The 13,741-nt window shown below is 35.3% G+C and overlaps 1 protein-coding gene across 1 annotated transcript; it reads left to right on the forward strand.

Moving 5' to 3' along the window:
• The first annotated feature begins 605 nt into the window (after positions 1-605).
• On the forward strand, positions 606-5,247 carry LOC149167784 (uncharacterized). Its single transcript, XM_089433151.1, is given in 3 exon segments — positions 606-1,543; positions 1,806-2,430; positions 2,432-5,247. Coding segments are annotated over 3 exon segments (3,450 nt in total). The 5' UTR covers positions 606-1,269; the 3' UTR covers positions 4,983-5,247.
• Positions 5,248-13,741: the final 8,494 nt, after the last annotated feature.

The following is a 13,741-nucleotide window of genomic DNA, read 5'->3' on the forward strand; positions in this document are numbered from 1 at the left end:
ACCAGAGAAGAGGGGTGTTGTTATGAGTAAAGCATGTATACTGTCACCGGATTTGAAGGTCCATGTTCTCATGCATTTGCGTGCATGGCCTTTTATCTTTTGAAGTAGTTAATACTATTTCGTCGAGTGTCCACGTTCGAAACCTGTATGGACAAAATAGAAGAAATATAATACGAGACAAAGAGAAAAGCATGCCATGTTTTCTTGTGCGCGTAATGATTCCCAAATCTTGTTTCACCACATCAAAGATAATTCGTGTTTGCCGTATAGTTAGCGGGTTCTTTGAAAAAAAAAACTCAAAATCAAAATCAAACAAGTACACCCGTGGGATAAAAGGGGGTAGCCAATCAAAATAGCGTAGGAAGGACAAGAGGATAGGATACCTAGCTAAATATGGAGGCATCAAATTTGACCGTAACTGGTACTCTAATGATGATTACAACTAAATTGGGGGCCTAACCCTACTACATACACTGCACCCCACACAGCAAATCAGGGTCCTTTGGGTATGATTATTAGGGCTTCCACCCCCACATGCATATAACATACCTTGGGCCTCTTTTTCCTTATTTTGCGTAGCAGATGCAATGATTAAGAAACCCTATATCCCTTGACTCTTTACCTTTCACTTCCCAATTTCCATATTGAATAAGCACAGAGCGGGAGGGAGTTGGGCAGTAGATGCCCAACTTAAAAATTGTTTAAAGAAGAGGCTGGTGGCAGATGAGCATCCCCTGGAAATCAGATATTAGTCTGAGAGTTTGGCACTGTATTTATAATGGGTATTATTTTTTTTTCAACATCATGCAGAGATTAAGGTGGAGCTGGATTATGAAGATTAGGTTGAGTTTAAATGGGAGTTAAGAAGACTGATTCACTTATCATTACATTATCAGAGAAGTTCAAAGCGTTAGCTATGGATTTTCAAGATTAAATAAAATTTAAGTTAAAACTAGCTATTGGATAAAAGAAGACTGATCCACCCATCATTATCATCATCAGAGAAGTTAAGGGAGTTTGCCACCTTGGGAGTTGAGTGGTGGGAGGTTGAAACCTGGAGGGGAGGAAAGGGGTTGGGAAACTAATAGTGTTGGTGTTCCCGAGAGAAATGGATGAAACTGATACTGCCAGAGAATGCGAACGTTAAAGAACTCGGAGCGGGCAGGGTACTTTTGTGGTAGTGATAGCGATAGTCCCGCTCCTTAACGCGAAGGGGCGAGTTCTGTAAGTGAAAAAAGTGTGCTACTGTTTGTGTTTGGTCTGCGGGAAATGAGAATGGGATTGGGAAAAAGATGGATGGTTTTGATTATCATGGTCTCTGCAATGGAAATGGATTTGGGTTTGGTTTCAGGTGAGGTGGAGGGGGATGATATGAGAGGGTTAATGGCTTTCAAATCCTGTGTTGGGGATCCACTGGGAGCTTTGAACGGCTGGAATGCTAAAGCTTTAAATGCTCCATGCAATTGGCGCGGAGTCTCCTGTGTCGATGGACGGGTTTGGGAGCTTCGCCTGCCTGGACTAGGCCTTCAGGGTCCTCTCACAGGTGGGGGCGGGCGTATGGCTGGGTACCAACTTTGCTAGCTAGCTAGATGCATTGTTCTGTATTTTATTTCTATATGAATGTCTATTGTTGAGCTTCTGAGCTTACTGTTTTTGAAGATGGTGAAGTGTTCGACCGAAAGGTCGGAGAACTCAACAAAATCACACAGTATTGCGGAAGCTCTCTGTTAAATGCTAAAATCTAAATTTCTAACATACGTCTTCTTGTTTCTTTTGGTTTTTTTTATATGTTTGGGTTTTGGCAGAGGAGATTGGGCGATTGAGCGAGCTGAGGAAGATGAGTCTGAGATCGAATCGATTCAATGGAACCATTCCTGAATCGCTGACCAAATGCCGGCATCTGCGAGCTCTGTACCTGGAGAACAATGATTTCTGGGGGCGCCTTCCTGCTTCGCTTTCTAATTTATCGGAGCTTTTAGTTCTGAATGTCGCAGATAATTTGTTGCGGGGTGAAATACCAGTCTTGATTGGTATGGAGAGCTTGAGGTACTTGAATCTCTCTGCTAATGGTTTCTCTGGGAGAATGCCATCGTCGGCGAGCTTGGGAGTACGGGTAAATTTCATTGATCTGTCCATGAATGATTTGTCAGGCCCTCTTCCTGTAGATTTGGGGAAGCATCTGGGTTCCTTGGAATGGCTGGCTCTGGATTGGAATGATTTGGAAGGGGGCATTCCTTCGTCTCTGGCGAACTGTTCGAATTTGGTGGTGCTGAGCATGGAATATAACAGGCTGACTGGGCAACTTCCTTCTGCAATCGGGGCGCTTCCGAAACTGGAGAGACTATCTTTAAGTGGGAATAACTTATCGGGTCCGGTTCCATTTTCCATCTTCAACAGTTCCTCCCTGCGCGTACTTCAACTGGGTTTCAATCGATTCTGCTTTACCTGCCAGTGCCGGCGCTTCGAGCTTGAGATTGAAGATACTGGATCTCCAGAGCAACATAATCACGGGTTCCATACCGGAGTTTGTTGGCAATCTCTCCGATCTGGAGGTTTTATCACTATCCAGGAATGCATTCACGGGTTCTGTACCGTCTTCAGTTGGCAACTTGAGGTTTGCGCGCCAGATAAACCTTTCGGACAATCATCTGTCCGGGTCTATCCCTCCTCAGCTCACCCAATGTCATGATTTGCAGGTCCTGTATGTGGATGGTAATAGATTAAGCGGAAGCATACCCGCCTCTCTCAGCTCATTGACATCTCTGAAAGCTGTGTCTCTGAGAAAAAACATGCTGGTTGGAAGAATTCCAGAGGACTTGGGCAGCCTTATCAATCTGGAGGTTCTTTTACTGAGCTCCAACAATCTGACAGGATCAATACCAGCCCAACTCATGCAGCTTCCCAATCTTAGAGAGCTGGATCTGAGTGGAAATAGACTGTCAGGTGACATCCCCTCTGCCATTGGGTCTCTACAGAGCTTGTGGGTATTGAATCTGAGTTCAAATAACTTTTCAGGCGTTATTCCCTCCACCATTGGCAGCCTGTTGATGTTGCGTTCACTGGATTTGAGTCAACAGAATTTGACAGGAGCTCTGCCTATTGAGCTCGCCGGGCTGCCTAATCTGCAGTTTCTTTCTCTGGCCGAAAACAAGTTTTATGGAAGCATTCCGGAGGGGTTCAGCAGCTTAATAAGCCTGCGGAGACTGAATCTTAGTGTGAATAATCTGTCGGGTCCAATACCCGGTACCTTGGGCTTTCTCCAAGCTATGATCAGTTTATCACTTTCCAGAAACAATTTTTCTGGGAGTATTCCGGTTGAAGAGCTTGCCAATTGTTCCAGCCTGGTAACACTGGATTTGAGATACAACCAGCTTCAAGGTAGGATTCTTTCTCAAATCGGTCACTTGACCAATCTCCGAGAGCTGGATTTGGGAAACAATCGCTTGTCCGGAAACATTCCAAGTGCCATTTCTAATTGCACAAGCTTGGAATCTGTGGCTCTAGATGGGAACAATCTTACAGGCACAATCCCCAAATCAGTGGGACGACTTAAGAATCTGAGAAAGCTTTTTCTGGAGAGAAATTCTCTCAGTGGCAGCATTCCGAGTGAGCTAGGAGATTTAGCAACAAATTTGGAGGACCTGGACCTGTCTGCAAACAATCTCTCTGGCAAAATTCCAGCAGCTCTGAGCAAAATCCATTCTCTCCGACTCTTGAATCTCTCTCGCAATCATCTGAGAGGTGAAATTCCTACAACCCTCGCAGCACGCTTCAATGTGTCTTCGTTTGCTTTCAATCCTTTGCTCTGTGGCATGCCTCTCAACACCACTTGCCAACATCGTCATGATGAGCATCGCCATCATCGGCATGGAAAGCGGGCTATACTATTAATCGCCATAGCTGTGGCATGCGGGGCGCTGTTTCTTGTCAGCGCCACAGCCTGCCTGGTGATTTGTCTTGTGAAAATGGATCGCAAGAGACGGCGACTGAGAGAAACCAGTGGCGAACAAGAGAAGAAACTGATCATGTTCTACAACCCAATTTCTTACGCCAATGCTCTAGAAGCCACAGGGCATTTTGATGAAGAACATGTACTGAGCAGAACCAGGTATGGAATCGTGTTCAAAGCATGTTTGCAGGATGGAACAGTGCTATCAATCAGGAGATTAGCAGACGGACCAATCGAGGAGAGTGTCTTCAGACGAGAAGCAGAGGCTTTGGGAAAAGTGAAGCACAGGAATCTAACAGTGCTGAGAGGATATTATGTGAACCACGACGTGAGGCTACTGGTATACGATTACATGCCCAATGGAAACCTGGCAACTCTTTTGCAAGAAGCCTCTCATCAAGATGGCCATGTTCTCAATTGGCCCATGAGGCATCTCATTGCTCTGGGAATAGCTCGAGGCCTGGCATTTCTTCACACCAACGCGCACCTGACCATTATCCATGGCGATGTGAAGCCAAACAATGTGCAATTCGACGCAGATTTTGAAGCCCATCTCTCAGATTTCGGCCTGGATAGACTGGCAGCCATTCCAGCAGATCCCTCTTCATCTGCACCCACCCCTGCTGGCTCTCTGGGGTATGTTTCTCCTGAGATAAATTTAACAGGGCAGATGACAAAAGAATCCGATGTCTACAGCTTCGGCATTGTATTGTTGGAACTTCTTACTGGCAGGAGGCCGGTCATGTTCACCCAGGACGAAGATATAGTGAAATGGGTGAAGAGACAGCTTCAAACAGGGCAGATTTCAGAGCTGTTTGATCCAAGCCTTCTGGAACTGGATCCAGAATCTTCAGAGTGGGAGGAGTTTCTGCTGGCAGTGAAAGTGGCTCTTCTGTGCACAGCCCCTGATCCTCTGGACAGGCCATCCATGACAGAGGTGGTGTTCATGCTTGAAGGTTGCAGAGTAGTAGTTGTTGGTCCAGACATTCCATCGTCCTCCGGTGGTCCTACGTCCCAGACCTCTCCAGTTTGACTCGTAAATATGTGTGTGTGTTTTTTTTTTTAAATTCCAAACGGTCAGGCCGGACTTTTTGATAATTGTTATTTGTGCCACGTCATCTGGTCAATCCAGTCAAACGAGGACAAGGCAGGTGGTGTCAGGCCCAATTGTAATTTACCACGTGGCATGTCATGTCATGTCACGTCATAGCTGAGCTCTGTTAATACTTTCTGAGTTCTCTCGTATATTTCGCTGCTTTTTTTTTTGAATTGAAAAATCTTGGAGTTTTCGACGTGAATCAAATAAATGTGTATGCCTACTTCTGTCACTTTATTTATTGCCACTTTTTATTTTCATGCCATATGGCCCTTTAGTGCTTGTGAATTTTAATGTGGAATTCAATGGAAAATTGAAATTTTGTGTGGGGCACATAAATTTTCACAGTACCAGTGTCAGCTAAAAGAACACATTTTTCATTTTTGGGTTATGGGACAGAAATGCAGGGGGTTTTATATATGTGTGGTTTGTTAAAATTTAACGGTAAGCATATATGGCCCCGTGCATTTATGATTTATTGGTAGGTTAGTTATTTTTCAAGTTTTTTTTAATGAGATTTTTTGAAGTTTTTTTTGATACATTTTTCAGTTTTAATTTCTCTAAAATTTGATAGGAATTCATTGACATCGCAAATGCCTAAAATATTTTCAAATGACTAAATCCATATATATTATCAAAAAAACTAATTTAAATAATACAAATTAATATTTCACAATAATGTTTTTTTAGGTACTTAACTCCAAATAACGGTGATTAAAAAAAAAACACTAATCTGACTATCGTAAAATTTAATAGATATTTTATAGACATAACGACAAATATAGGTTCATTGGGCCGAATATGTTTTTTGTAATTTTTTTCAAATCCGAGAAAGTTTAGTGGCCATACTCGGAGGCAAAAAAAGTTGAAATTTTGACTTGCCACCCAAATTGGAGACATTGAACGGTCACTCCTCATTTCTTAAATTAAAATTTATCCAAACAAACAAGAAACCCACCCATAAATACATTAGCTAAACCTTGGTATGACTTAAAAATAATAATGAAAGGGGTGCCCACTGCACGAATCCAACTGTTAAGTCATGACCTTTGAATAATAATTGCATGAAATGATTAAAGCATTACCGTTATCTAACTGGATTGGATCATGCCTTTACATTATTAATTGTTAGGTGTCCTTAAACCCCTCTAGATGTGTGATTTGCCATGCCTTTTCATTAAATTTATGTTGTGACCCTAACCCTTTATCATTCTCTTTGCAGTGGGTGGGCACATGTGTCTATAACCACTAATAGTGATAAATGTCACTTGACCTCTTTTCAATGGGAGATCTCCTCTTTCAAAAAAGTGCACTTCTCTATAAATACATCTTCGTAATATGTGCAATCTTTATATCGGGTAATGTGAATAGCTACTTCAAATTTTAAATAGCACCTAGGAAGCATTATAGAATGTTACTTTAATCATATATACAAAATAGTAAAAGAAATTATTATAAAAGGACTATTTTGAGAGGCAAATTTTCTACTATTAAGTGAAATTATTTTGAAGAATTATTTTGGAAAGGCAAACTTTCTCATTATTATAATAAAGCGATATACAAATTGACAATTCTTAATGAGGCTCTTTCCTTAAAAAAATATGAACCATCGAGGTTGACATGATATACAAAATAACAATTCTCAATGAGGCCTTTTTCTTTAAAAATATATTAGGTTTAGGTTGTTGTATATGAACCATCCAGGTTTAGGTTGTTGTATATGAACTATCCAGGGTTACAAATGTAGCAGATGTGCAAGTTTACATGTATATAAAATGATAATTTTTAATTAGGCTTTAAAAAAAAAAATTGTATTAGATTGTTGTGTATTAACCATCCAAGGTCTTTTTCTTAAAACCAAATCTTTTCTTTCTTAAAAAAAATCTTTGTATTAGGTTGTTGTATATTAACCATTCAAGGTCACACATGGAGGAGAATGTGCGAAGAATTAAAAAAAACATTATGAAGGGAATAATTTGAATAAGGGTTAAAGAGTATCATATATTTATTATTTAGAAGGTTTGTTTTGTTTTTTTGTTTTTTGTTTGAATAATTTGAATAAGGTTAAAAAGTATTACATAGTTTTACTTTTTAGAATATTTTTTCCTGGTTGTGAATGCATAGTTTTGTTGTTATAAATATTTATTTTTCTATTTGGTAAATTGTGATGATTTTTCTTTTAAAATAATATGTGAGAAATGAAAAATAATTATTGTTTTCGAATTGATAATTAATTTATTTTTTCACTTTATTTATTTATTTATTTTTAAGTATATTACATGAAAAACATTATATGATTCATAAATGTTTATAAATAGTTTGATTTGCTAAAACAAAATTAACTTTGATTAAATATGGTAAATCTATACTTTCTTACATGTTTATCTTTTTTATATTTTTAATGTTATAACAAAAATAAAAATACACTTAGATTTTTTCAATACTACTTTCTATGAAATGCACTATGATAGCAAAGACACATACTATGACACAAATATTTACCTTGAAAACCCATACAAGAAAATCTACATTAAATGAAGGATTGTGCATTCTATTCTTTTAGCTCATAGAAATTACAATACAAATATCAAAGATGTCCAAACTTATCGTGACGTTATGGTCTTTGATAGTACTCTATAATATGCACATATGTCTCTACTCCACACAAGAATTTACTAGCACTCCCAAAATGTATCTAAATGAGAAATTGATTAGCCAGAGTACCAAGGCATCATTAGCAATACTAATGACATAATGAGTCGAACACTTTTTGTTTTCCCTAAAGCTTTTTTTCTAACTATAATCCTTTTCATGATAAAGAATGCAGGGGTGAATTAACATTTTGATTTTGTTTTTAAAAGAAAGTGAGGTAATGAGGTATTTAAACATCTGAATAATCCATTTTATTTCATCATTTTTGGATTAACCCAACTTCATGATGAAGCTAGGTTGTTTTTTTTACTTGAATGAACCACACGTGATAAACTTGTGAAGAAATCAAGTTGGATGGCCTTCTCCCATGAACCCTACAAGAGAACCCTTTGAATAAACTTAATCTGATGCCTTACATAACAAACCCTATAATTAGATTAGATCAAATTTAATCATTTAACAAACCAAATTAGATATCATGCAATATTACTATTCATTAAAAATGATAGTCCATTACTATACATATTTACTTTGGTTGAGTAAATATTTGTTTTAGATTTTGTTGATATATCAATTTTGGTTCAATCACTTCTGAAAGGTACATGAGATCCATAATGACATAATAGATAAAGACATACACTATTGTTTTGGTTCCATCATTTCTTAAAAGTACATGAGATCTATAATGACTTCAAAAATAAAGATATACACTATTGTGGAAAAATATTATAAATTTAAAAACAATTTTAGGGTCCATTTCTTTAGAGCCACTACCAACTAAGGTTGAAGGTACATGATAATATTTTATTTAAAGAACAAAGATGTAATGGATTCCATTATACAAGAACACTTGCATTCACTTAATCAAATTATGTTTATAATACTTTATTGTGTTGTCTAAGTATTTGCAAGCTAATGTGTTTTTATTACATAAGTTAAAGGGTTTTTAAGGACTTACATAAGTTAAAGGGTTTTTAAGGACTTTTTTTCAAATTAAGTTTCTTTATTATAAGGGTCGAGAATACTTATTTTTTCATTTTATATTTTCATAATGTTTTTAGTTTGCATTTTATGATTTTACTTATGTAATTTTTTCTTCTAAATAATAGATAAGAATGATTATTAGATGTTGTATTTGCACATTGCTATATTTTACTCTTATCAAATTGAAGTAGAAATTTGTTAAGAGGTTCTAAAGTTTTGTGCTTGAAAAGATAAAATGTTGATTTTGAGGAGAGAAAGTGGGGATTAATAGATTGTTATATATTATGTTATTTATTTGGTATTTTTTGTGGAAAATTTGGAGTTGTTGCCCTGTTGGGCCCATTCTCAGGGTAAGTCCACTTTGGTGAGCTGGGCTCCAGAGCCTTCCTGAGTTTATTTAGAGCCTTAAGTGGTTATTTTTGGGGTTAAAACTCCATGAATGAATCTTTTAATGTCTTGAAGCTATTCTACACTTTTATAGCTTTTCAATGACGTAAAGATCACCTTAATCAGAGTTCATATTGGGAAGTTATGCTTCTTGTGTGTTGATCTATCTTGTTTACCATCATGATACCAAGTGGATGCCATGTGAACTCACATCACTCAAACTTGTGAAACTAGTCAAGTATGGAATTTTAAGAAGATTTTGAAGAGTCCAAAATACTGACATTAATTAGGGGTCGAGGAATGTAGAAACCATAACCCTAGACAACTACTAGGCTACGTTAAATACTGGGCCATTGGGGATGGTTTTTTGTTTATTTGGTTATATAGTTTATCGTTTCATAGTTGAGCAGAACATCCATGAGTGGGACATTGATATAAAGCAGAGAAAGTAGAAGGTCGTACAATATGCATACTTGCCACAATGTCCATGGCAACTCCACAGTGAGTGTCCCTTTCTTTATATTTTCATCTCATTACCAAGAAGAACAGAGTAGAGTATAGGCATGATGTTCTAGCGTGGTTTTTCTTGTATCGAGTTTTCCAAAGGTACATTTGTGTTAATAGTGTGGATGGTGTGTTATTTGCTTAGCTTTTTTCATTTCAATTTCAATGTATTTCAATGCTTCATATATTAAACTAGTAACAATTAAATATAAAAATCTAAAGTGATACACTACATAATAAGGAATTTTTTGAATGTTATAAAAATTGTTGGAATATCCATGATAGATTATAGACATATTAGCTTTAAACCAAATTTCATTTGGGGTTTTGTGGGAAGCTACAAGATATAGGACTTGGCATAAGAAGTTTCAAAACCCTATCTATAGAAAATGAGTGCAATAGTAGTCTATGTGATGAGTTAGAGGAGCAATTTTTCAAGTTGGAATCACAATTTGCTAACAACTCTTGCAACATGCCTATTTCCATGACAAAGATAAAGAATATGTTCAAAATATTCAGGGAGTTTGTTAGCTCTAATGTAGAAGTTGGGTCATATAAGAAAGCTGGAGATAATGAAAATCTAGAAAGGGGGTCGAAAAGAGAGCAATAGAAAGAGAGACTAGGTTCTAGTGCCACCACTTTTTCATACTTCATATAAGGTGGACACAAAAGTGAACATCACACACTACCAAGGTGAGACTAATGTTGTTAAATTGAACACATGTTTATTATAAGTTTATTTCGATGTTCATAACATAGGAGAAGAGCAAGATATTTGATTTTCCTTTCTAAAGTTAGAGGGTCATGCCAAAACTTGGTGGGAAAGTATATGGAGATGCTTAGGTTAGAGGGTGACCTCACAATAACGAAGTGGGTGGTGTTTAAAGCCTTTATTAATTTCTAGTTTTACCCTATTGGGTATGAAGAGGACCGTGGATATATTGGCACCACTTTTAGTATAATTAAGAATAGAATGTAAACAAATACCCCACTGAGTTCGAAAAAATGGTCATATGTTGAGTATATCTTGTAAAAACTTGGATGTACTTCTCAAGTATTTGAGTGGTCTACATAGTGATTTACAAAGGCAAGTGATGCTCTTCAAACTTATGACATCATAGTAAATTTCCATATTAATTTTTCTTCTACTTAGATTCAATATAATCTTCTTTGTTTAATGCATTGTCTTATTTAGGTGTTTGAAAAATTATTTAAACATTAAAATCTTAAATGATTTTAAATATATTCAACTTTACAAAATGTATAAAATTTTCATTTTGATATGCATCCACCCTAATTCTTCATATTCAATTTCAAGATCAATTCTATGACTTAATAATACATTATGGGATTATGGGCTAAACATGTAATTAAGCAATAAGACTAAGCCCTAAAATAATATATACTACCTTTTATATCTTTATTTCAATAGGTATGGAATTTTGAAAAATATTTATTTAAATTGAGTATGATAATATTCCACTTAGATTCATTATATTTGTTTTTTTTTTTTTTTTTTTTGATTTTTTGTTTTTGTTTTAATATTAAAAGTGTAATGCTAAGATAACTATACACTTCATTAAAGAAAAAAAAAACCTTCCCAAGTAAAAAGTTACATGCCTTGTTATTGTAAATTTGAATATCAAGACAAAGCATTACAAAACAAAGCTGTGAACTTCTCTTTATAAGAACATTTTTAATAAATATTTGATTTTTTCATAATAAATCTTAAAATTTCTAAATTTTTTTAATGAAAATCATATTTTTTGAATTAAAGCAATTCTTAAAAATCCAAATTAAAATGAAAATAATTAAGTAAATAAATTACTTCACACCAAAAATATATAAAAAATTATACATACCTAAACCTAAATCATACAATCCAATGAAAAATACATACATCATTACACGAAATCCAATTTAAAAACATACATAATTACATGATATAAACAAACGAAATGCTATTAACTCACTGGAGAATTATTTAATTAGATATTCACCTAAAACAATAGATAAAAATGATTTTCATAGTGCTGCGCTTGGGAACCTGGGAAAAATTTAGGATAAGTCGGTAAAAAATCTGAGTTTTGTCAAAAGGCTTGACTTATGGTTTAGGGGTCCATACTTTCTATGAGATTTTGAGCTACTTCAAGTTTTTTCTACAGAAAAGATTTTGTCTGGAATCGCAAATGAGTCCCTCCCATAATAAAAATGTTTCCTATTATGTGTTAATGCTGTAAGCAAAGGCATTATCATGAATGGTGTGCCTTTAGTTTATTTGGCTTGTCTATCTATTATCATGCAGACTTCTTTTAATATCCAAATGGGACCTTCTAATCATAAAATTGCTTCATATTATTTAAAAGCAGAAATTATGTGAATGGTGTGCCTTCTTTCTGCAATTTGTATCTTTGCATTATTAAAAAAGCAAGCAATCTTATCACTATTTTAATCCAAATGGGACCCTCTAATCACAAAATTGTTTCATATTATTTAAAAGCAGACATTACATGAATGGTGTGCCTTCTTTCTGCAATGTGTATCTCTATATGATTGAGGGGTTGCATTATTAAAGAAGCAAACAATCTCTTCTTTTAACATGGGAAGAACTCAGACTCATATCTGTCAAAATAGTTAGTGTTTTTAATCATTTCCAATATTGGGTTATTGTATATTGTTTTCTAGAAATGTTTTGAAAGAAGATAAGTTTGATAATATTATTTTGATAAGAAAATATTGGAAAATTTTTTAAACAGCTAATTTTATTATAAAATAGTGTATGAATAATATTATTTTAAATAGGAAGTATTATGGGAATATCTATTAAAATTAGTTTTTTTTATTTAGTATTTTTTTTGGTAGATAACATCATTTTAATAAAAGTTGTTATGAGAAAGTTATTTTAATAGAAGTTATTACGAGAGAGTTTTAGTGAATGATTTAATTTTTAGTATGAATTATGGTTATGTTGATATACTTTGTTATTTATTTTGATTAAGAAAAAAAGAGTGCAAGAAAGCATAAACATAGATTTATTTTTGTTGCATTTATGAGGTTATATTTTTTGGGAATCTAGTTGATTATAGTAAAATATCTAATTTAGATTGTATATAAATATTTATTAAAAGTTAAAGTCGGTTCATGAGATTGTAAGGAATATAATGTGTACAAATGATATGGAGAAGGAAAAAGCATATCTTAGAGGAAAAATAACCTTAAAGAAGGAAAAAGAGAAAAAAATAATTGTGAAGCTATAATTCGATGAGAGGCAGAATAACGAAGACACTCAAGAAGGAGGTTCCTTAGTTGAAACATTTTGCTTTGGAGATAATCAAGTGAATCTATGAAGAGATATAAGAACTAGCCTATAATATCATAATAGGGAGAATATTGACATCTAAAGTGGTCCTCAATCTCAAACTTTACGATGGAAATTTGCAAATATAGTGCTTCCGGGGAATATTGTGATTTGCCTAAATGTGATATAAATGGGAGCAAACTCTAAGCTAAGTGAAAGGGTCCCTCATAGTGCAAGGTAATTGGAGTCTAGTGTACCACATGCGCTAAATGATCCCAATACTATGCTAGAATACAAGCTTGAGTAGTGCTAAAATTTGGAGGAAGACAACTCTTTAGGCTCATACATGGGAACTAAAGGTAGAATTTGTAAATCTCAGCACGAATACCCTTTTTTAATCTTACCCTTAGAGAGATGATGGGCATCCACTAAAATGCTATGTAGGGGAAATTTATAAATATCAAGGTCATTCAGGTGAAGTAATAAAGAAGCTCTCACATACCGTCTTGAATTGGTCCCATGTTTAGCTCTGCTCCATAGAGGATTTGAGAGTAAGATATGGAAATCTGAAAAGACCACTCTATGAGATACCCATCCATTTAAGCCTATCTATCATTTCCACCACATGAAATATCATTGAATTAATGAGTAGGTTGCGCCAATTATCTCTTGGCATGGATATGTTTGGATAACATTGTGGCGAGTAATATTCCTACCTTGTTTCAATCTACTCCCCAAAGGTATGATCTCAAAACCTCACACTCATGCAAGAGGGTAGAAGTGATGAATGAGTGAAAGAATTAGATCTTCAATTGAATGTCCTAAACTAGAGCTAAAACATTGAGTGGTGAGAGCCAAATATTCCTTGTTC

Source organism: Pinus tabuliformis, chromosome 5_1, assembly GCF_031772625.1.
Source record: "Pinus tabuliformis cultivar Carrire ecotype Pingquan chromosome 5_1, CPIR1, whole genome shotgun sequence".
NCBI classification, from domain to species: Eukaryota; Viridiplantae; Streptophyta; class Pinopsida; order Pinales; family Pinaceae; genus Pinus; species Pinus tabuliformis.